The 22,405-nt window shown below is 35.3% G+C and overlaps 2 protein-coding genes across 2 annotated transcripts; both read right to left on the bottom strand.

Annotated features, from left to right (window-relative positions):
* Positions 1–53: 53 nt before the first annotated feature.
* LOC111031498 (protein obstructor-E-like) lies at positions 54–9,365 on the bottom strand. The gene is made up of 5 exons (XM_022311474.1): positions 8,997–9,365; positions 6,113–6,421; positions 1,629–1,829; positions 740–935; positions 54–348 (listed from the first exon to the last, which is right to left on the bottom strand). Exons 1-5 carry the CDS (start codon positions 9,031–9,033, stop codon positions 186–188), a joined length of 906 nt encoding a protein of 301 aa, XP_022167166.1. The 5' UTR covers positions 9,034–9,365; the 3' UTR covers positions 54–185.
* A 427-nt stretch (positions 9,366–9,792) lies between these two features.
* LOC111031491 (sodium/potassium-transporting ATPase subunit alpha-like) lies at positions 9,793–17,511 on the bottom strand. Its single transcript, XM_022311463.1, has 2 exons — positions 17,066–17,511; positions 9,793–14,918 (listed from the first exon to the last, which is right to left on the bottom strand). Exon 2 carries the CDS (start codon positions 14,519–14,521, stop codon positions 11,504–11,506), a length of 3,018 nt encoding a protein of 1,005 aa, XP_022167155.1. The 5' UTR covers positions 14,522–14,918; positions 17,066–17,511; the 3' UTR covers positions 9,793–11,503.
* Between the last annotated feature and the right edge of the window lie 4,894 nt (positions 17,512–22,405).

The following is a 22,405-nucleotide window of genomic DNA, read 5'->3' as shown; positions in this document are numbered from 1 at the left end:
TGATTATAATTACCACATTATTATTATTTAACATTAAAATAAAAAAGAACAAGTAGGCACAGGTGTCATTTATTGTGAAAATATATCATTTATTTTTAACTTCGACTTAATGTCCAAATGAGATCAGTTTTCCTGATACAGTTATTGAAAATATCGAATTGCAGAGTTACAATTAGTTAATTATTTCATTCGTCGTCTTCTGCCACCGTTCGTTTCGTAGTTGATGGTCTTGACGGCTTCCGTCTGCTTGCCGCCGCCGCCTCTTTCTCCTTAGTTGTTTCTTTGGGTTTTGGATTCTCGAGATTGTAAAGTTCCTCGTCTGTCAGCACGCCTCTATACCAGTCGGCACTGGAAACAAATTCGTCACGATAAATCATTATTATCGCAGTGCACACGAGAAGTCAGCAACCCATGCATAATTTACACTGAAGCCAAAGAAAAACGTTCCGGCTTTCGAACTACCATTACGGTTAATAATTCGCGTCTGTTATATAATCTACATAATATCATTATTGATAATGCACTCAACTGTCGTTACCCCGTCCGCGGTTTTCGTTCACGTGAAATCTGTCAGTTGACGATTACGACAGTTATATAACGATTTTCAGCGACCGCAAATATATTATATATAAATATATATAGTCCACGACATACTATTATACTTGTCTTTATAAAGACGAGATCGTTTTTCGAGGCTTTTATTCTATAAATAACGTAGTTTTTTTTTTTTTATTCTTACCACTCGGGAACATTTCTGGGCCAATCACATTTTCCCGACGCTTCGTTGAACACCTGTCCCATTTTGCAGCCGTTTCTCCTTGGCGTGTCGCCGTTGACGCAGACATAAAAAAATTGACAGTCCTCGGGGTTTGCGTACCTGGGATGTTGCAGTGCAATCTCCGAAGTCACGTTGGGGCATCGGAAATTGAATACATCTACACATGATAATAATGTTAAGTCCAATAATCGGTCACGACGATCATTTAATATTATTTAGTACCCTATACGGCCATAATATGTATACTTTATGTGCGATGGCCGAAGACGACGTGGCCGTTTAACGGCGTATACCTGTGCAATATTGTAATAATATTATAATATATAATATTATAAACCGTTTCTAGCATAATATTTTTGTTTGGTGTGGCTTATACATTGTCATTATTGTGTGTATGTATATAATATATAATTACACAACTATAAATTATATATATTTCGATTAACGATTTACCAGAAAGAAAACGATTTTATAGTAAGTACCGAATATATAAATAACTATGAAAAAAGCCGAGCTGCAAAAATAAAATAAATCGCCGGCGGTGGGAGTTTAGCGCGTTTACCACGTATTTTGATACCGGTCCAAAATCTCGAGCTCATTTTGGCAGTTCAACAGACATTAACATATCCGTGCGCGGATTGTGTGGTTTTTTCTGTGTGGTTTATTATAGCGTATCCCATGGCCGGAAACGGAATAACGCGGTTACAGAAATAGTGGTGAATTTCTGACTAGTTTGTCGAGGGAAAATGATTATATTACTGCGATGCGCTTTCGGTTGTGTCCGAACGCTGCAGTAGGACAGATGAAAAATTATGGCCATATATTATTATTATTATTATATTATATTCACCTTGCGACGAACATCCTTTTTTCTTGGCCTCGTCCGGCCACGTGCAAATGCCAGATTTCTCGTTGTACACCAATCCACCGGGACACGTGATCGCGTTAAATTTACCGTCCACGCAGTAATAAAACTTGTCGCAAATTTTTTGATTCTCGTGCGCAAAATAACCATTTTGTCTGGGACAATTTTCGGCCGGTTGTGGCGTCTCTGGAGAAAAAAATATATAAATTCAATAAATGCGAGTCATACTTTCCTACATATATGTGTAAATGAAAATAAACAATTCTCCCCGACGGGCGTCTCGTTTGACGTTAAATTCGCTACAGTTTCCCAGTTTACTGTCAAACTTTACAAATTTTTGAGAGTTGACTCGCGCAATACCAATCATTTCGGACTCCGTTTCGGACGGAGAAGTTTTTGCAGAACATAATGTACTCGTACATTATACACACATCTTGTAGTTTGTACTTTGCACTCTCGGTTATTTAGCCGTATCGGCGAGAAAACTGTCGGTATGATATTTATGGCTACAACAGATTTAATGTCCTAACAGCGCCGTTATACACTTTGTTTGGAATACTAAAAGTTACAAATTAATTTATACGAATAAACGTTGCGGGATCGATTTATTATCGGGCATAAAAACTGTCATGGTTTTATTTATCATATCGCTGCGAATGTTTATTAACACATTGCATAATATTTGGTATATTATAAACTGCAAGCGTATGCCAAAAATTGTTTATTTCACCGATATGATTATAACAGTATAGTAAGTTTTGTAATTTTTTTATTATTATTATATCATTAAAAATGAGAGTTAAAAAACAGGAACTTTATTTGTCTATAACACGTGGACATGGTTGTTATAATATAATAATAATTATTGTTAACATTTAATATAATGTTGTTAGAGTTTTCGTAAAGAAAGGGAAAAACGAACATTATAATTATCTGGCGTCGTTAAATTCTCAATGTTACAGCAGAACGCGTATTAAAGGGTGTAGTGCAGTATATAATTAATAACGAACAAATGGACAGAATATTACGATTTAATTGATGTGTATATGGAAATTTCATCCTTGAAATTTCTCGAAAGTTGAATATAATATAAAAGCAAGTCATATCGGACCGACAAACGTTGTCGCCGCGTTAAAATAATAACAATAATAAATTCTCGGAATTTTAATGATTAATACATATATTATACGAATACGATTAGGTCTTAAATATTATTATTATTTTATACAAGAGAACCACGTGAACTAATCTAACTTTTACACGCCCTAGTCTGCTTCCTCAACATTTTTACTACATTATTACTATTTGCGCTATACGTTTTTGCGGTGTGCTGCAGGTACAATATATTATGTTATAATATATTTATTATTATTATTATTATTATAGGTATATGCTTTATGCTTATATATATAGGTAATTGTCTGACTGCAAATGACTTGGTCTGCACTTGGTCGTACGACGTTGCGTAATAAAAGTGACTATTAGCGTTTCAGGTACCTACATATGAAATACAAGTTATAGCACAGATTATATATAGATACTGCAGTTTGAAATATAATACATAATATATCATCGTATATGTATACAGACAACAAAATCGTACCTACATTATATACATATTATATTATTGTATTGTATTGTATAATAACCCGAGCTGTAGCAGATGTCGTAAGAGCTGTTTTATTATTATATTATATTATTATCGAAACGGTTATGGGTACTCGATGTTGTGACATTGGTCGCGATAACACAGGGTAATAGGTATGGGTAATCATTTTTGGTTTTTAATAATTATCATCGCCTCAAACGTATAGGTGTATCTATACAAGCTACGCGTATAAATGGTAATTTAAAAATGTCTAATCGTTTTGAATTCCTGACCAATGTCAACATATTAATTTGTCTTTTAAATATCAGTTTATTTAATGTGCCCACTCCCGAGACCCGTTTCGCCTTAAATGTAAACGCGAAAATTAGGTGTATTGACTACCCGGATTGTCGTCAATGAGTTTGTGTGGGGTCTGCACATTGCTTCGAGAGGCGTGTATTGCAGTGTGCTTTATCCAGAGCAAAAACGGCAGCCGTTAACGTCATGATCGGTTTCCGTATGATAATTATTTTAAAATTTAACGTCAATTTTCCGATCCACCTCCACTCGCGAGTATAAAACGACACTGGAGCTGCTTGATTCACGGCGAGCACACGGGGCAGTGTTTTATGATACAAAATTAAAACTTTAAAACAGGACGAAATGCATACGATTACTTCCCCGAACATAATATTGTCTGCTGTGACCGCATGGCTGATACATATTTATTATTTACATAGTGTCTACTGTCTAGAAAGCTTGGAAACGTTTAACAGTGCCTACTCGTATGTGTATATATAGGTGCCCATATAATTATACTGCACCGTTCGCAAACAATAATGTTATAATAATATATATGTATTATATATATCACTGTGTGCATACACGACTCGCCGTTTATGTACATAATATAATATATAATATAATACCTATATGTGTCGTGTGTAAACTTTCTACATATTATTGCAGACTGCGCCAGGCCACGTACACGACAACAATAATAATAATAATAATATAATAAAATTGCACAACGATCACGATAGTATAATATCATAATATAGTACCATGATAGGTACTTATGGGTAATATACAAAATATATTTTATTATGATATTTGCACGACAAAATAACACACACACATAATAATAATAATATTATTATTATTATTATTATTATTATAATCGAAAAAAACTGCTTGACGCGGAATAACCCCGCCGCCACCGCCGCCACCACGGCGCGCGTCAATGCGCATAAAACACGCGCGCGCTATAATTACATCGCTTCGGACGGCTCGAAAAGGTACGCCTAAAATAAGACGCGTCGGCCGCGTACAGTTCGCGTCACACGGCGGTTTTTTCTTTCTTCGTCTCCGCTTCGCGAGTGCATAATATATTTTGTTGGCACAGCGTCCGGTGGCCACAACTGTATTATTATTGTCGTCGTCGTCGTCGTCGACCGTTTACACACAATATAATGATTATAATAACTACGACCATGGTAATGGTAATATTAACCATAACCCTAGGTATAGTAATATTATAACTATTATACTATAAGTTATAATAACGAAGCGAGACGCGACGACCACACGCGCTGTCGATCGATCGGGGTTGTCCGACGACGCCCTATAGCGAGAAATCACCGCGACGAAATACGGCCAGGTCTAGCTTTTGTGCCCACGCGCCTCGCGGACTTTAAAATATTAAATATTATAAATAAAGCACGGCGTCGGGATATTCTATTATTATCGTACGCTAAGTGTACAATATTGAATATAATAATATCGACGATCATTACAGCGGTTCTCATCATTACCCCACGCATCTGCAGGGGCCGTGGTGAGTTTCCACGGACTTTTCCGCCGCACACAGCGATGTAGGGTACTATAAAGTTATTAAAATAATAACCATATAATATTATACCATAGAGATGCGTGTAGCGCGTTCGCCGATGATTTATTGTGAAAGACTATGTACGCATGCAGACGCGTCGTGAATCGGCCAAGTTTAGGCAGAGCAAGCTACATATTTTATGCATCCGCAGAGAGAATTACTCAGATATGTTGTTGTGCAGTAAGGGACCGTATTAAACTCGCATGCAATACTTGGATTGACGTGATAAATACATAAAAAAAAAAAATAATTTTGCATACAGAGATATTATCATAGATTCTTTAAAAAAAAAAACATGATGGTTTATTATGGATTTATTTTTTTGTAATATGTATTCAACGGTTTATTTTTATAGGTAGAGTAAGTATCTACATTGTATAAATACTTGGTATTATTTTGGACTTGTAGAAGACATTCCATCAGATTTCCAAGGAAATAAAAACAATTTAATAATGTCCTTACAGCTTATACCACCGGGTTTATATATTATTATAGCGCTACACGATATTTCAAAATTTAACGAATTGATCAGAAATTGTGATAAGTCCCGCTGGTATCCTGAGTGCAGAAAATGGAATTCGAGAAACAGGAATAAATTGTTACAATTTCCAATTTTCTAGTTACAATAATTACCTGTCGGCTGTCATTCTAATTTCCTGATACGATACATAGGACGCCAGGACCACGTTTTATCGGCTAGTATTTTACGCGTAAATCGAGATATTTTCACATGCTATTATAATGAGTTAATTAAGAATAAGTATATAATAGTGAGTTATTCGCGCAGACGTTCTATAACAAAATTATTATCCGTAAGCATGTAAGCCATTTTTCCTAGTACCTATACGGGGGAGTATAATATTAAATGTAATCACTTCGATTTCCACAAAAGGCACCGCTCGTCACGGTAAGCCCGTTTTTCATATGGACGCCCGGCACACTCTCGTTTACCTTTACCTAATATATTGAAGTATATTATCATATACTCACGCAAGGCGGGCCTTTGCGAACAGTCGATGTTCAGTGGTAGGTCGCACTTCTCTTGTTGCGAACTGTAATCGTTGAACACCATGCCGTCCGGACACAGTTTCTCGGTGATCTTGTTGTCCGAGCACGCGTAGTACTTGTCGCATTGGCTGGCGTCCGCGAAGAAACCGTTGGGCTCCGGGCACTCGCTCTCCTGCTGGTCGGCCGCTTCCTCGTCCTCAACGGCGGTCGGCCGCTGACGGGGCGCCGCCGCGGTCGTGGTAGGCGGCCGTTTCCTGCCGCCGCCGGTGGACTGGCCGCTCAACAGAGCGACTGCGGAAACGATTCGTTTGTTATTATCATTATCATTATTATTATCATTATTATTATTATTATTATCGTCATGGGACGTCCGCACACACTATGATCTAGCATTTGTGATTCATCATATTATACACGCTCGCGTGGGAGATTTGTGTACACACATAATAGCGGCATATAATATATAGGTATACCTAGGTAATAGAACCGCGCGACGTGGATAATATATTGTGTTACGAAAAAGCTTTTAGGCGTTTGTTTTGTAGGTGTTGTAATGGGTGCTTATCTGTAACCATCACGCGTGTATATATATATATTAATAGATGTGAGTATTACCAGGTTATAGGTACGTTATTGTCACGTGGGAAAAAGCACACAAAACCTTATTATATTATGTACGTTCACAGCAGCGGGGGACTACGTCTCGTGCTATTCGTAGAAAGAGGTCGAGAACAAAAGGGATGAAAAGGGACGTCGAGTATATAACTGTTTATATATATAAATTATATAATTTTCTCATAATACTAACGAAAAGGGAAAATGTTGGTTCTTTCGTCTAAGCCTCTTACGTATACACGACATTAATTATAACGTGTACACTGTACACACGTATATATGTGGCAGGTACATATTATAACAGGCGACCTTACGCCACCGCAAATGTCCGAAAATACGCCCACCTGCTTGGCGTTTCTCTGTTCTGAAAAACCGTCTGCCTCTGGTTTGTCATTAGACCTTTCTAGTGGATTACCTACTATTTCTCCAGGACGGAATACTATTGTATTATACCTATGCTAACTAAAAAACGCGAAAGGTGGGAGGGAGGGTTCGCGTCGAAGAGACGTATTTTTAATCGCTAGGCCATCCGGCGCAGACCGCAAGGAATTCACGGCGATCTCCCGAATTCCTCAGCCACGTCGTGTATTAATACTTGGACGCCGTCCAGCGAGCCTGTGGTAGAAGAGCAAAAAGTTTAACGGCCTCATCGCTGATATCATGTTATTTTTGAGCTGAAAGGCGAAAACGCACGCTCGACGTCGTTATATACGCATGAAAACATCATAAAATGGACTCGAGTAAACTCAAGCGTCGCACAATTAAAAATGCCGACGATGAATAACGTTAAATTCGATAATCGAATAAGTTTTCTTTATTGACCTGCCAGCAAAGAAAAGAAGAAAACACTAAGATTAATGTAACCCTCGAACAGTGGAATTACCAAAGGTCCAGCTGACACAAATCGAATATTATAATGGGTAGAGCAATAAATTGGGTGTAAATGCATTAGACATAAAATGTTGCTACCTATTGTAGCAAAGTTTAATAAAAATGGGTAAACAATTTTTTTCATTTTTATAAAAACATACTCTACCCCCTCCTCACCTATTGGAGAATATTGAATCTCAACATTCTACTTCGGCAATAGGGGAAAATCCTAAATTATTAGAACCTATACTACCCACACTACTTTTATTGTTTGACATTTTTTTTTTGCACTTATCTTTGTCGATTTATTTTGAACGTATTTCTTTAGGGCTAAATCCAAGGTCAGGTCGTACTGTTGTAAATCGTTGCCGGGTACCAGTCACGAATTCAAGCGCGTCCGTTCACGAGTTCGAGTGAATGCCGTTTGTACGTATAATAATTTAATATTATATTATGTTATATGGGTATTGCCGATTGAGATGAGAGGGAGAGGGATACCGCTTTTTTTATTATTCGATAATTTTTTAATAAATATATATATATTTGTAAATTATTATGTAAAAAAAAAAGTATTGAGACGACAGTAATCCCGAAAATAATAAAATCAGTAGCGTTTTATAATATACTACTGCCTTACCGTCAGTACCTTATATCATCTTTTTATTAAACATCATAATGTACGCTTATGTGTGTGTGCGAATGAAAAAGATTTTTCAGCAAATATTATACCTACCTATTTTCACCCTTGCAGGTAGTACCTATACATACGTCATAATATAATGCGTAAAAAATTAAATGGCAATATTAATATTGACGAAACACTACACCGAAAAAGCTGAAAAATATACATATAAAAAGAAGGAAAATGTATGTAGTGATATACCTAAAAATATTATGCTATATTTTATATGATATGTTTAATCGATTTAGGGTTTCAAATAACGCGGCTACCTGCATATCATATTCAAATATAATATAATATATTATGTGTGTGCATACACCGAAGGTAGGTAAGTTATATTATGAAAACAAAACAAACAGCCTACATATACATTAATATTATACTATTAATATAAACGGACATGCGTCTAGAAATCGAATGTATACCTCTACCTACGATACCTATTATTCACTACATACTTTCCTTTTATTTGTAATACATTTTTTTAACAAAAATAACATTTTCTCATTCAAGAATAATAATATATAAATAGGTAAATACGTGTTCGGTGCACAATATAATAGTGACATGATGCATAGAGGTATATCGTGCGTTTAAATAAGATCAAAACAAGCGGATTTATAGGTATAATAGGTAGGTATATAGTATATAATAGTATTAATAGTATGTATGACTTAATTGATTCATTACGCTACTTACTGTGGCACAAAATAATGGCGACGAGTCTTACGTCCATGTTGTACGTGCGGTTTGTAGACCTTTCGATCGCGAATGATTGTGAACGACGCAGGCACGGACACGAGAAAAAAATAATAATAATAGTAATAGTAATAGTAGTAGTGATAATAATAATAATAATAATAATAATAATAATAATAATAATAATAATAATAAAATAACCGGTGTATTATTATAATGTATTCACCTTCGTTTCGAGAAAACCACTTCTCAGTTCTCCCGCGTACACTACAACCACGCCGACCATTAATAACGGCTTTGGGCGATACAAACGTGATTTTATTATATACATATGCACGTCGCCGGATGCTAATACAATTTTATTCATAACGCCACAACGCTTTTTTTTATTTAAGCGGCGCCGCCGACATCGGTTTCGATAATAATAATAATAATAATATTGTTGCGTCGTATGGCTGTTGTATACCATATAATATTAATATACCTACCTATATAATATAATATAAATATATTATATTATTATTATTGTGGTACTCGGACGTCTGAATGAATTTTCTTGTAATACGTCTCATATACAACCATATACAACCATATTCGTCGTTTCTTTTGCGCAAGACGAATTTCAAAATTCGAAACCAGCGAGACAAAGAATGTATAATAATATTATATATAATTGCATTGTCGTATAGGTACGCTCATGGAGGTTTAGGATGATAATAATGTTGAGAGGTGAACGTGATGATGATTATGACGATGAGAAAGTCGGTATTACGTGATGGATAAAATAAAAGTCCAATTTAAATGTCTTTGTATACAGGACTTTTATTCGGAACATACATTACCATTAAATCTCTGAAATATGATTTTTATTTTTTTGCGTGTTTTGTCTTATGCACGTACAGCACGAGATAGCCGAACAATAATATAACATTACATAGTAACTAAATACCCGAAGTTTTACAATGGTTTGTTTCATAAAAAAAAAAAAAAAAATCACTATGTATAATAATAATATATATATGGTTAAGTTTGTAGCTTTACAATATATATTTTAATGGATATTAAAAGCGTACAGAATTACAATTTTTAAACCTTCTATTCAACAACATTTTTCATCCTACGTCTGCACTAAATATATATATATAAAAAAAAAATAACTGCTTAAAAATATTATTATTATTATTTTTTCATTTTACACATTATACTATAAACATAATAATAATGTTTTTTTTAGTAGGTGGTAAGCTATAGTTCAAATGACAAGTATACGATTTTTTTTTATTTATTCTTAAAGATAAGTTATGGTTGCCTTTGTGAAATCAACTAGAAAAAGCGTTTTGTCTACAATAAGATAAAAACGAATAGCGCGTATTATTATATCGTATAATCGTAATTACCGTATAGTCGTATATAGTATTAAAAACAAGAAAAAGAACAAAAATAGTAATACAAATTATACATATTCAGCCGAGAAACAAAATATAAACGAAATCAATAAGGCACAACTTACAGAAAAAAATGTAAAAAAAAAACAAACAATTGTCTAACTTATAATATCCAATACAATAATAATAAGCTATATAATATAATATGTATCTATTGAAAATGTGTACAATCTGTTGAAAACGCCGAACAAATAAATACGTATGTATATTTTATAATATATTATATAGACTACTATTTAGGACGACAATTTTATTTTTAAAAGTACCAGCTATTAGTGCTGAGAACGAGATTTTGGTTTTGTAATTTATCTTCCAATCCATGCCCTAGTTTAATTATACGCATAACACTTACACTTTATTGATAATATTTTTTTTTAACTCATAACAAAACTAAAAATGCAATAACTATTTAAATTTTTTTTTCGATTTTTTTCAATTTTTTACTCCAAACAAAATACTATACATTGAATTTTCTACAGGCAATTTGTTTAAAATGTATACACATATATAATGGCTCAGCCTCTAAGCATAATTGCACGTAAACCAGCCCGGATTACAATATGTAGAGACGCGGAAGATCAAAAGTTTTTAATTAAGATGATTTTTCAGTTAAGACTTTTGATCAGCCTTGTACTATATATATTATTATAATATATAACAAAACATTTATGAATATCTAATCCAACACTATGCATTGTCAACGATTTTTTTTTTTACTTACATAATATTTAATAGTCTAGGCCTATGGTAAATGAACACTCATTTTTATTATAATAATTATTATTACAAATTGGTTTCATTTTAAGTTTGGGGTGACATTTTTAATTTAGCGTTTAATTTTACCGATCTTTAATCTAAATTTTCAAAAAATTCGCATATATAAATAACTAATAAAACTATCAATAACAATAACAGCTATACATTTTTTAATTTTTAATAATGAGGTTTTTACGCATTCATTATGCGCAAAAATGTTTTTAATTAATTGATTTTTTTTTATACAGGGACATTGACGCAATGAGTGATTATTATTTAATTTTATTGTAAATACTTTAAAATATTTTAATAGTAAGTGTGTCGTTCGACCCATCCACCTGGATGAGTCCTGAGCCAAAAACGCCGACATTCGTCATAAACAAATATGACTACGGCGAAAGGTAAACCGGGAAGCCACCATTCGGCTTTTACGGGATAGGTCTTGAGCACCTCGGTCATACCAGGACAGTAAGACACAAAACAGGCAGCTAATGTTTCGAATACCATTCCAAAATTCAATACCCAATTGTCCATACCTTGGTGTAAAATGGAATTGTAACGAGTCTTGCAAATAATCAAATCGGCCCATTGCACTACTACAATAGCTATAAAGAAGGCAGTATGGCAGGTATATTCTAGCTCTTTTCTATGCGTAAATGTCCATTCTTGGCCATATGAGTCTTCCAGGTCGTTCACGGACTTCGAATCCCATTCGTTACGGATGCCAATTAATCTCCGTGGTAGCCATCCACATTGAGCCATAATGACGAAGTACGAGAAAAATCCAGCGACGGCTTCAATGACTCCGATTTGACCATAGGCGACGAAAATAAGTTTACCGTTTACCAATTTATCGGTCGATGGGTTCCTTGGATGTCTTAACATAATGTCGGATTCCGCTCTTTCGTAAGCCAATGATATGGCCGGCCACATGTCAGTTCCCAAATCAATGCAAAGTACGGCAACAACCCCGAGTGGCAACGGAATACCACTAAGGATAAATAGTAAGAACGGAGTTATCTCCGGGACGTTTGACGCCAAAGTGTACGCTATAGATTTTTTTAAGTTGTCGAAAATAAGACGTCCTTCTTCTACTCCAGTCACAATAGATGCAAAATTATCGTCCAATAATATCATGTCAGCAGTTTGTTTGGATACGTCTGAACCCGTTATGCCCATAGCGATACCAATATCTGCTTTTTTCAAAGCCGGTGAATCGTTAACACCGTCTCCAGTTACAGCCACGATAGCTCCCAAATTTTGACAGCCTTCAACAATGTTTAATTTTTGTGTAGGGGAAGTCCGGGCAAATACGATTTCTCTGTTTGTTCTTAAAACGTGTTCCAGTTCTTCGGTAGACATGTCCCTTAATAATGAACCTTGAATAACGATTGTTGTGGATTCCCGTGGATCTAAAGATGATACTGGTACTCGACGTCGTTTAGCAATATCTTCAAGAGTTTCAGAACCTTCAGTAATGATACCTACAGCCTTTGCAATAGCTTTAGCGGTTACAGGGTGATCACCGGTTACCATAATGACACGAATACCAGCTGATCGGCATTTTGCGACGGCATCTGGTACACCTGGTCTGGGAGGGTCAATCATAGACATAAGACCTAAGAACCTCAAATCGGTCAAAGGGAAATTAGGAGGATCCGTAGTAAATTCGAAGCCAATTGGAAATTGGTCAGTGCTAAGGAAAAGATCACAAAATCCGAGAACACGTTCACCGTAACTTCCTAGCTGTTCAATAATTTCGTCCATTTCTTGTCTGATATTTTCGTCCAATTCAACAACACCGTCACCATATCGCATTCTAGTACAACGAGCTAAAATTCTTTCTGGGGCCCCTTTCATTACTAACAACTGTCCTTTCGACGGTAATGCGTGAATTGAAACTTGGAATTTATCGGAGGAATTGAACGGAATCTCTGCAACCTTTTTATGTTGATCACGGAAAGCCATGACATCTCCTACTGCAAGTTCGGAAAATTTAATTATTGCGGCTTCGGATGCATCACCCATAACTTCTCTCTTTAAAACAGGTGTATTGTCTTGTCCACATATAAATTCAGCTCTACTGCAAAGGCATCCACCTCTAACGAGCGACTGATAAGCTTTGGTGTTCCTAGCCTCTTCCGTTACACCTGTCGGGTCTTTGAAGTAATCCACCTCAATAATTTCTTTGTTATAACTTAAATGTGTTACAGTCATACGGTTTTGAGTGAGCGTTCCTGTTTTGTCAGAGCAGATAGTAGATGTAGATCCAAGAGTTTCGACTGCTTCGAGATGTTTTACGACACAGTTTTTCGATGCCATCCGTTTCGCCGTCAAAGACAGACACACGGTTACGGTAGCGAGAAGACCTTCTGGTACGTTAGCGACAATTATTCCAATCAAGAAAATAAAAGCATCCAACCAATGGTATCCAAGTAAGAAAGCCATTATGAAAAATGACACTCCTAAGAAAATTGCCCAAGCAGAAATCAAATGCATGAAATGATGAATTTCATTAGCGATTGGTGTGTCTCTTTGTTCCAGTCTTGTAGTCAGTCCAGCAATACGTCCCATCACAGTATTATCACCACAAAGTATCACAAGAGCTTTTGCAGTTCCTTCGACTGCGTTAGTGGAAAAGAATGCCAAATTGTTAGCTTCCAACACTTGCACTTTAGATACAGCCGAGTCCCGGGGTTGTGGTTCAGTTTCTCCGGTCAAAGATGAATTATCCACCTTAAAATTATGGGCTTCGATAATACGAACATCGGCGGGAACGCGATCGCCGAACTTTACTTCTACAATGTCACCTCTTACCAGTTCTGAGCTCAGTATGTTCTTCCGTTCACCATCTCGCACAACATTGGCGTATTGTGGTACCATGTTCTTGAAGGAATCCATAATTCTCGAACTTTTTGCTTCTTGACTGTAAGCAAAAACACCTGTTATGACACAAACAAGGACTAATACTGTACCCAGCCATAGGTTGTCTTCCTGTGGTTCTTCAGATGTAGAATATTGAATACCATATGCTAGGAAACACAGGGCCGCACCTGTCCATAATAGGATTGAAAATCCTTCAAACAGGTGCTTCAACAGGATAATCCACGCAGGAGTCCTCTTAGGTGGGGTTAAAGAATTAGGTCCGTCCCTAAGCAATAACCTTTTAGCTTGGGAGGTCGTCAAACCTCTCTCTGGATCCGTCTCATAACGAGTATATAGCTCCGGTAACGGTATCCGGTGATCATCCAAGTCGATTTCTTTTTTGAGATCGCTCATTTTGGCGGTTTTGGCGTTACCGCTTTCCGCCTCTTTGGAACCCATTTTGGACAGAATATAAGGGACTTTTTGTTGTAAAAATACAATTAAAAACTGTTTACGGTTTTAAAAATATTTATAGGAATTCATGGTTATTATTATTATTAATATTATTTTTACAAAATATATAAATACACTAACTAATTGGAATAACGAATTTACGTCAACAACTTATAATACTACTTATAACGATCTTTTCATTTGATTACAAATAGGCGATTCTATCTCTATTCTGTGATCGAGAAAATCGATTATGGCTAAGAGGTTCATTTTTCAAAATATTAAATAATATCACAGACTTAGAATAAAGTGTGACTCCGATTTTCCGAAGTGTGTATGTGTGTGTGCTGTTGTTATTCTGGATCAGCGTGGATCAAGACGTCTTGTCCCGCATGATGATTTTCTGCCCAAAAAAAAAAAACAAAACAAAAAATAAAATAAAATAGCAATACATTATAGCTCATTGATTTGTAAATTAATTGATAAAAATTATATTATTGCTAAGATTGGAATGGTGTTGGAGTTTTTCCCCTAATTTATATTTAAATACCCTTGACGGCAATCCAGAAACGCGCTATACAAATACGATCATCGTGCCAAAATTATTTTCTACACTTTTTTTACCCAAAATTGTTTGATGATTGGATTCTATCACTAAAATATGTTTTAGGTAATAGCTACTTTAATAAAATGTATGTGATAATATAAAGTTTTAAATATTATGCTCGACACTTATATTTTATACATATCTAACTCAAATAAATGTAAAGCAGGTAAAATTAAATTAAATATGTCTGTTTCTGATATTATAATATATTTGATTAAACTGTTATAAATTTCAATTAACTTGAGATATAATGCAGTATAGAAGTAATTATGTTTCAATAAAACGACAAATTATGATTAATATGTTAGATTGATAATACTGAATTATTTTATTTCTCCATAACATAACTGTTTATATTATAAAAAAGTAAAATCATTTTGTGTAATGTTTAAATTCTCTTAGTTGCTTGTATAGAAATTAAAAATCTATATCAATATGTGTTATTAGTTACTATAGATAAAACCAACAATTATTTTGTTTATGAACTCTTTGAAGAAACATAAAAATTGTTAATTTTTTTTTTAATTTACAATTTTTTTTACACAAAAATAATTTATAATACTTCACATTCTTAGTAGTTTGAAACTAAAAAAAAAAATACTAGCAATTCAAATATATTTTGTTTTATTAAACATTTAAGATACATAATTATAAAAGGGCGTATAGAAACAAACAGAAATTGTTTTTTTTGTATAATTTCAATTAAAAAATCATTAAGAATCTATTATACTTATACACATATATTCTCATGGTATGTAATACTGAAATCAATTCAACACTAAGCATTTATAACTATAGAAATATTGAATTATATAATAAAGTTTATGTAATATTATAATTTATAACATATGGTAACTTTATATTATATGATGAAAATTAATTTTTTTCTCTAGTGACGATTACATTTTGTTGTTGGCATTCGTTCGTTTTAAAATGCATTTATAGCAATCAGTCATAAGATAAAACAAATTTTTCGATATTTAATTCGTATTTAAAATCAAAAGCTTCGATCAAATTATGAGTGTAAAATGTCTATGTTGGTTTGTATCAGTACCTATTAAATATTTATGATGTCTTAAGGCTTAAATGTTTTCATCTTTTCTGCAATATGGAATTGTTTATGTACAAATATAAAAACCATCAGAAACTTCCAAATTCTAAATTACAAATGAATTCAATTACGATGAATACTAAATTGGATTATGTAGTTTGATAAGCCCCGAGACATGACTTTACTACGAATGTAGTAACTGGAAGAGCTGTTTGGTGACCGAATGACCCTGACCTCGAGTTAACGAATTCGATTCATTCAAATCAAATTGTCTCAAGTGCGTGCTTTGCTATTTCTTTTTAGCCCCGAATGTCTGAACCGAAAAGTTCCGCCCGAATCGGTCTAATAAATAAAAACAAAGTCTAATAAAAGCTATTAACAGAAAATAATCCAACCGTTTGACTGGAAATATTACGTTAACCATATTTTAGGTTAAGACGAATAGTTGGCTCAGCCGCAGTGCGGACCCACACGCCACATTTACCCCCGCGCCTGCCCGCACGCAATTCCGTGCGTCCCTTCATCACCCACCCATGCGCCAAGCCCCCGTTCGCCGCCGCCGCGACCTATTTCGCCACCCGTTCCGCCACCAGCGCGCTCACCGTTCGATAACAGCACACCGTTTTCACACACACGTCAACTTTGACAATAATCGCCAAATATACAGAAGTGGAAAATAAAAAATGTCGACTTTAAGGTTACGTGAAAACAATTGGAAAAATAAAACATCGTTAGGTCGTTATGCGACGAAAATGGAAAATAAAAACAAAATAACGCATAAACACAAGTGTTACAATATGATCACTACGTCTATGTATTATTTTAGCATTACAGTTACACAACGGTGGTAGACGATAATTATATTTGGTTGTACGACGACGACGCTACTCACCAAGTTTGGTATCCAAATCACGCAAATGTTATAATCCTGGTGACCGCAGAGTCGCACTTATAAAATTTTCAAATTATTATATAATATCGACGACGGATTGAAAAAACACTTAACAAATCGCGAACAAACAAATTTAATAATTTTAACAAAAATTATAATAATAATAAAGAAGCCAGACCGGACGCGTATGTGCAGCAGTGGTAGGACGATCGGTGAGTTTCTTCGGGGAACGGGACGTGGGGGGGATAAGGCAGGCGGAGAGTTCGCCGAGGAGACACGCGACAGAAGGAATAAAACGGGAGAAAAAGGAAAAAGAAAAACCGTCTCTGGTGATGGTCTTAAAATAAAGACAGAAAAATCTGTCCGGTGCGTTAGAGCGGTTACAATAACGCGGGTCCCGCGGCTCACGGCGGCAGCAGCTGAACTCCTCTCAGGCGGCGTTTCGGGCCGGCGGCCGTGTCGTTGGCGGCGGCGGCGCGGGCTTGTAGCGTAAAGTTCTATTCTGGGACGCGCGTGCGCGGCCAGGAGGGTTTCGGCGTAACGGCGCGGCGGCGTAGTGGCGGCGGCGGTCCTATGGATCCGTCGGGCGTCCAGGCGCCAGGCGCGGTTGCCGTTCCGCACGCCCTCCTCACTCACCCACCGTAACCCGTTCGCCATCGTCCGTGTCGCCCCCTCGCCCCACACGAGCAGCACCCACACCCATCCATCCGCCCTACTACTCACCCACCCACCCACCCACCAATAAGCTCCCATCTCTCTCGCGCAGAGACCGCTGCGCGAAAAAACCATCTCACAGAGATATTTCACGCCGTTGCCATGTGTCTCGGAGGTGCCGGCCGCCGCCGCCGCCGCCGCCTCCACTGTTTCTGGTGGTGCACTCGCTGCGTATTCGTCGGTTATTACGTGATGTTTGCAGCAAACCATTATGTGGGACTAACGCATGGGACTAGGGCACTCAAAATGGTGGAGGTAGTGGTGGTGGTGGTTGTAGTGGTTGTGATGGTGGTGGCAGCAGACAGACCGACCTCGTTTTGTCATGTGTCGGCGGTGGTCGTTGGATTTGTCGTTAGAGTGTCCGTTGTTCGAGAGGCCCTCGTAGTGTTCTTTAATATAATCGCTGGGGTATATAGGAAAACCGATAAATGTTGTATAGGCGACACTACCGGACAGCGACGAGTATGTTAACCTAGGACAAGAAAAGACTCACTTAAAGTCAGGTTATTTGTTCGTGTGTTGTACGAAAATTTAGCTAATATATGCACAAAAAATTTAAGAAGTGTGTGAGTATTGCTATGGTCCCCTTAAGTACCTACTTCTGTGATCAAAAAAAGTTTGCAGCTTTCCTAAAAAAATTCAGAGCTGCCTGGATGGTGTGTACGAGAAAGGAGGAGCAGTATACGTTTGTGAAAATACGTCATCGAAACCGTACCCATTTCATTTACGACTATGACGCTCCTTAATATTATATAACATTCCGGTGGTCGTCTTATAAACTATGCAATGCAGTATGCGTTATAACGACTACCATATAGGTAATAATAAAATAATAGTATCACACACTGTAGTGTATTGTTTTGTTTCGACCATTTTATGTTGTATATAACATACCAGTTAGTCGTTATCACACCGAATCGCTTAAGCCAATATTTTTTTTTAATCATTATTTTTTCAATCTAGTCTTCATTTAGTCCTATCTTATTTACGGTCTTATATACTGTTCAAGCCGATTTCCACCATCGGCCGAGTTAAGAGTAAAATATTATAATATATAATATTTGAAGACGGTTGTTTACAAATCGCGATATACTAATATTATATAGTAATACGTAATAATTACCCATACCTTTTACCCTACACCGGCTATAATACCCATTAACTAGAATTTACATTGAATTATTTAAAAAAATAAGTGAACCAGACTTTTGATGACAATCGCACATATTGTGAACGATTCATTAGCCTTTTAACAATTAAATTGAATGTTATAAAATATTAATGTTACTATAATAGGTGTATTACCTGGCGTTGCCCAGGGATAAATGAAACCGAATTGTGCATCGGCTGTGGTGTATGGTAATAATTAATAAGTAACTTTTTTATTTATGTGCAAGCAAAAAAAAATGACTACGCGGTTATGATTTTAATATTATTAATAGAGAGTAAGGCACAATAAAGTAACAGGTTCAATCTATTACTTAAATCTTCCTTGGATCGCCCAAACCGATCGAGTATTTTTTGATTCTAAGACCTCGGCCATACCCTTTGCCTTTTATTTATTATAGCTGCTTCTGCCCGTGGCTTCTAGTCTAATACTCTAACGACCCACCCTGGATCACAGGTAATGTATGTGCAAAATAATGCATCAATTTTCATATGCATTGTTTAGATATAACCTGGCTTATACTATCTATATTAGTCGACCATCTATTATTATTTATCGTTTCCTGGTTGCTTCAGTTGAAATACTCTCAATTATTTTTTCTTTCAAAATCGGGCGAGTGTTTTTTAGTACATGGACCTAACAAGTGTACAGTTGGCTATAATCTAGAATAGTAGCTGTTAATTTATTTTGCATTTATAGAATGGCTTCATTAGCCTAAAAGACAAAATGAAATGCAATAAAAAGAATTATATTTAATCGTAATTACTGTTTCTGTAAATAATAGATAAATAAAAAATATATTTGATTTTCGTGAGCCGAAAAAAAAAATACACATGTGAGCCCATCTTTAAAATGTGAATTGTTAAAAATCTTTTCTTAATACATCATTCGCCTTTAATTGTGGTAAAGGCTGTATGTTTATTAGTCAGGCAGGACATCTTGTTTTATACATTATAGTATACACAGTTATTTTACTATTTACTATACGGTCTGTTAATTTTCAAATAAAACCTGAAAATATTTTTTTATAGGACCATTTCCATTCGTTTAACCTAAATAAAATAATAATAACTGCAGTAAAAACTGCAAATTATAATAGTATTGTCGACGCATAATAATATGGACACTATACGTGTCGTACGCACGACGCGGACGCTGTTAAATTGCATACACTAGGTGCCGTATTAAACGATATCGCCGTCTCGTTCGTGTTACAATAAAAAAATAATAATAATGTGTAATTTCGAGTTATTTATAATAATGTAGTATACTTATGCGTATTACGTGTTTTGATACTCAACCAAAAAACTAAACAGTATAGTCATGATTATAACGAACCTATAGTTTTTATTTAAACAAAACCTGACGCACACTCGTTCGCACTTTGTAAGTACACAAAACTTACCTAGTTGTATACGTATATTAAATGCAGCTTATAATTATATTAAATGTTTAAATCACTCAAATCAGATCATAGTAACACGAAAACGTTTCGTTTGTCGATCGATTTAAAACCAATTATTATACAGTAACACAACTGATTCTATTCGACTAAAAATCACGCCTATTTAATATAAAAATAATAATAAAATTACGGTAATTTTCGAACGTCCTTTGTGTTTCGTGTTTACCGTTTCGCACAGCACGCGAATGACATAACGACGGTCGTTCGCGGTTTTTAATTTGTTCCTAGTGGAAAATGGAAATTAAAACTATGACAGATTACAATCCCTAAAGGTTTCGATTAAAATTTAAAAATACACCACTTACGCGTACCCTATTATATCGATGGACCCATAAATGCAAGTCAGTGTTTTATCGCTCAATTTTTTCGCAGTTTATTTAATTCCATATTTATCTATTAATTACATAATTATTTCTAATAAATGAACATTTGAGTTATATTACGTGAAAAATATTATGTACAAGTATAATAATTTACGTTATACCCACATACAATTTTTTATTTTTTATTTATTAGTATACCCTATAATTAAAAAATATTTAACTTACGTATAAAAATAAACTATTAAGGCATAGATAATATACATTATTAACATACAAAACTAAGTATATCACTAAACAGTAAAGGATAAAACTATTATATTATATTTCTTATATTAAGTACCTACAATTTATTTTAAAACGGATCAAAGAGGAGAGGAAGTGTGAGAATAATTGATGATGATGGTAACTGCAATTGAATTATGAAAGAATTTGAAGAGTCACAAATCACAATGCATGGCTTTCATCCTTAAGTGTGATAAGATATTGAAATAATTTTAACGTTGTTTGCGAAGCCTATGCATATATAATAATATATGCATACTATCCCTACTATATATATATATATATTAAATTAATAAAACGTGAACTGTTTTATTTTTCTTCGAGCCGACCAGATCAGGGGACAATATTCAAGATTAGGGCGAAATAGAGAACAATGTATTTATTTTAACAGCGCACTCATAGACGTCGTTTTGTGTGTGCGTAGAGACACGAATGCATTTTCTACCGACAGGATCGATACGACAATATTGTACATAATATTGTTTTCACCGATATGGTCACGGCTTGTAATCGAGGACGGTTGTAAAATAAACAGTCGGCATGCGATACGACACCATTATGATATGTTTGCCGTGCTATCGTAAATCGAAGGTTTCGGTAGGAAGGTATAATAAAATACAAATATGTGTGTGTGTGTGTGTGTGTGTGTGTGTGTGTGTGTGTGTGTGTTTGTCGATGTCAGAATAGAACCCACGAACTGGAGAAGAATAATATACGCTGTCGGTGGCAAACGTGTTTGGATCACCGACGACGACGCCACCGCAAGTTTCTCTATATTTGTTTTAGTATATACAAATACATAATGCATATTTATTATGCAGACGAAGTTAAATTAAACCACCCAGAACAAACATGCTGCGAGACTTGCGTCGCACACGTAACCCGTGCATTACAATGTGCCGAGAGAAAAGTGTTGAAAATTAAAAAACTACCTATACCTAAATGTTATACAACAAACGTATATATTATGGAACGTACAATAGTAATAATGGCGTTGTAATGAATTCTAAAAAAATATTTGCTCCTAGGAAACACATTAGGTTCGTGTCACTCGTTTTTCTTTTTTTTTGGTACATTCCTGGAAAGTCTGCAGGAGAAGCCTTAGGACAGCCTACGAATGTTTTGCCAAACAAAGACCTGTTTTTTTCCCGCATCCCGCATAATAATATTATATATTATAATATAGTCGCACCGTTTGTGGCGAAATGTACATCACGATGTGTATATGGTACAAGACACATTTCATAAGAACAAAACATGTACAAACGTATTAAGTAAATTGGCTTTAATGGATTTTATACACTGAAATGTCCACCATTAATAATCGTATTTTAGATACGTATATTCGTTGCAATACGAAATTTTAATGCATCTCGGTTGTCACGTAG

Source organism: Myzus persicae, unplaced genomic scaffold, assembly GCF_001856785.1.
Source record: "Myzus persicae strain clone G006 unplaced genomic scaffold, MPER_G0061.0, whole genome shotgun sequence".
NCBI lineage: Eukaryota > Metazoa > Arthropoda > Insecta > Hemiptera > Aphididae > Myzus > Myzus persicae.
This window is presented reverse-complemented; position numbering and strand designations above follow the sequence as displayed.

Coding starts and splice junctions, on each gene's coding strand:
- LOC111031498 (XM_022311474.1), bottom strand. CDS start 9,033: ATGGACGTAAGACTCGTCGCCATTATTTTGTGCCACA. Junction 1,830..6,112: donor TTCGCAAAGGCCCGCCTTGC/GTGAGTATATGA, acceptor TTTTTTCTCCAG/AGACGCCACAACCGGCCGAA. Junction 936..1,628: donor AAAAGGATGTTCGTCGCAAG/GTGAATATAATA, acceptor TATCATGTGTAG/ATGTATTCAATTTCCGATGC.
- LOC111031491 (XM_022311463.1), bottom strand. CDS start 14,521: ATGGGTTCCAAAGAGGCGGAAAGCGGTAACGCCAAAACCGCCAAAATG.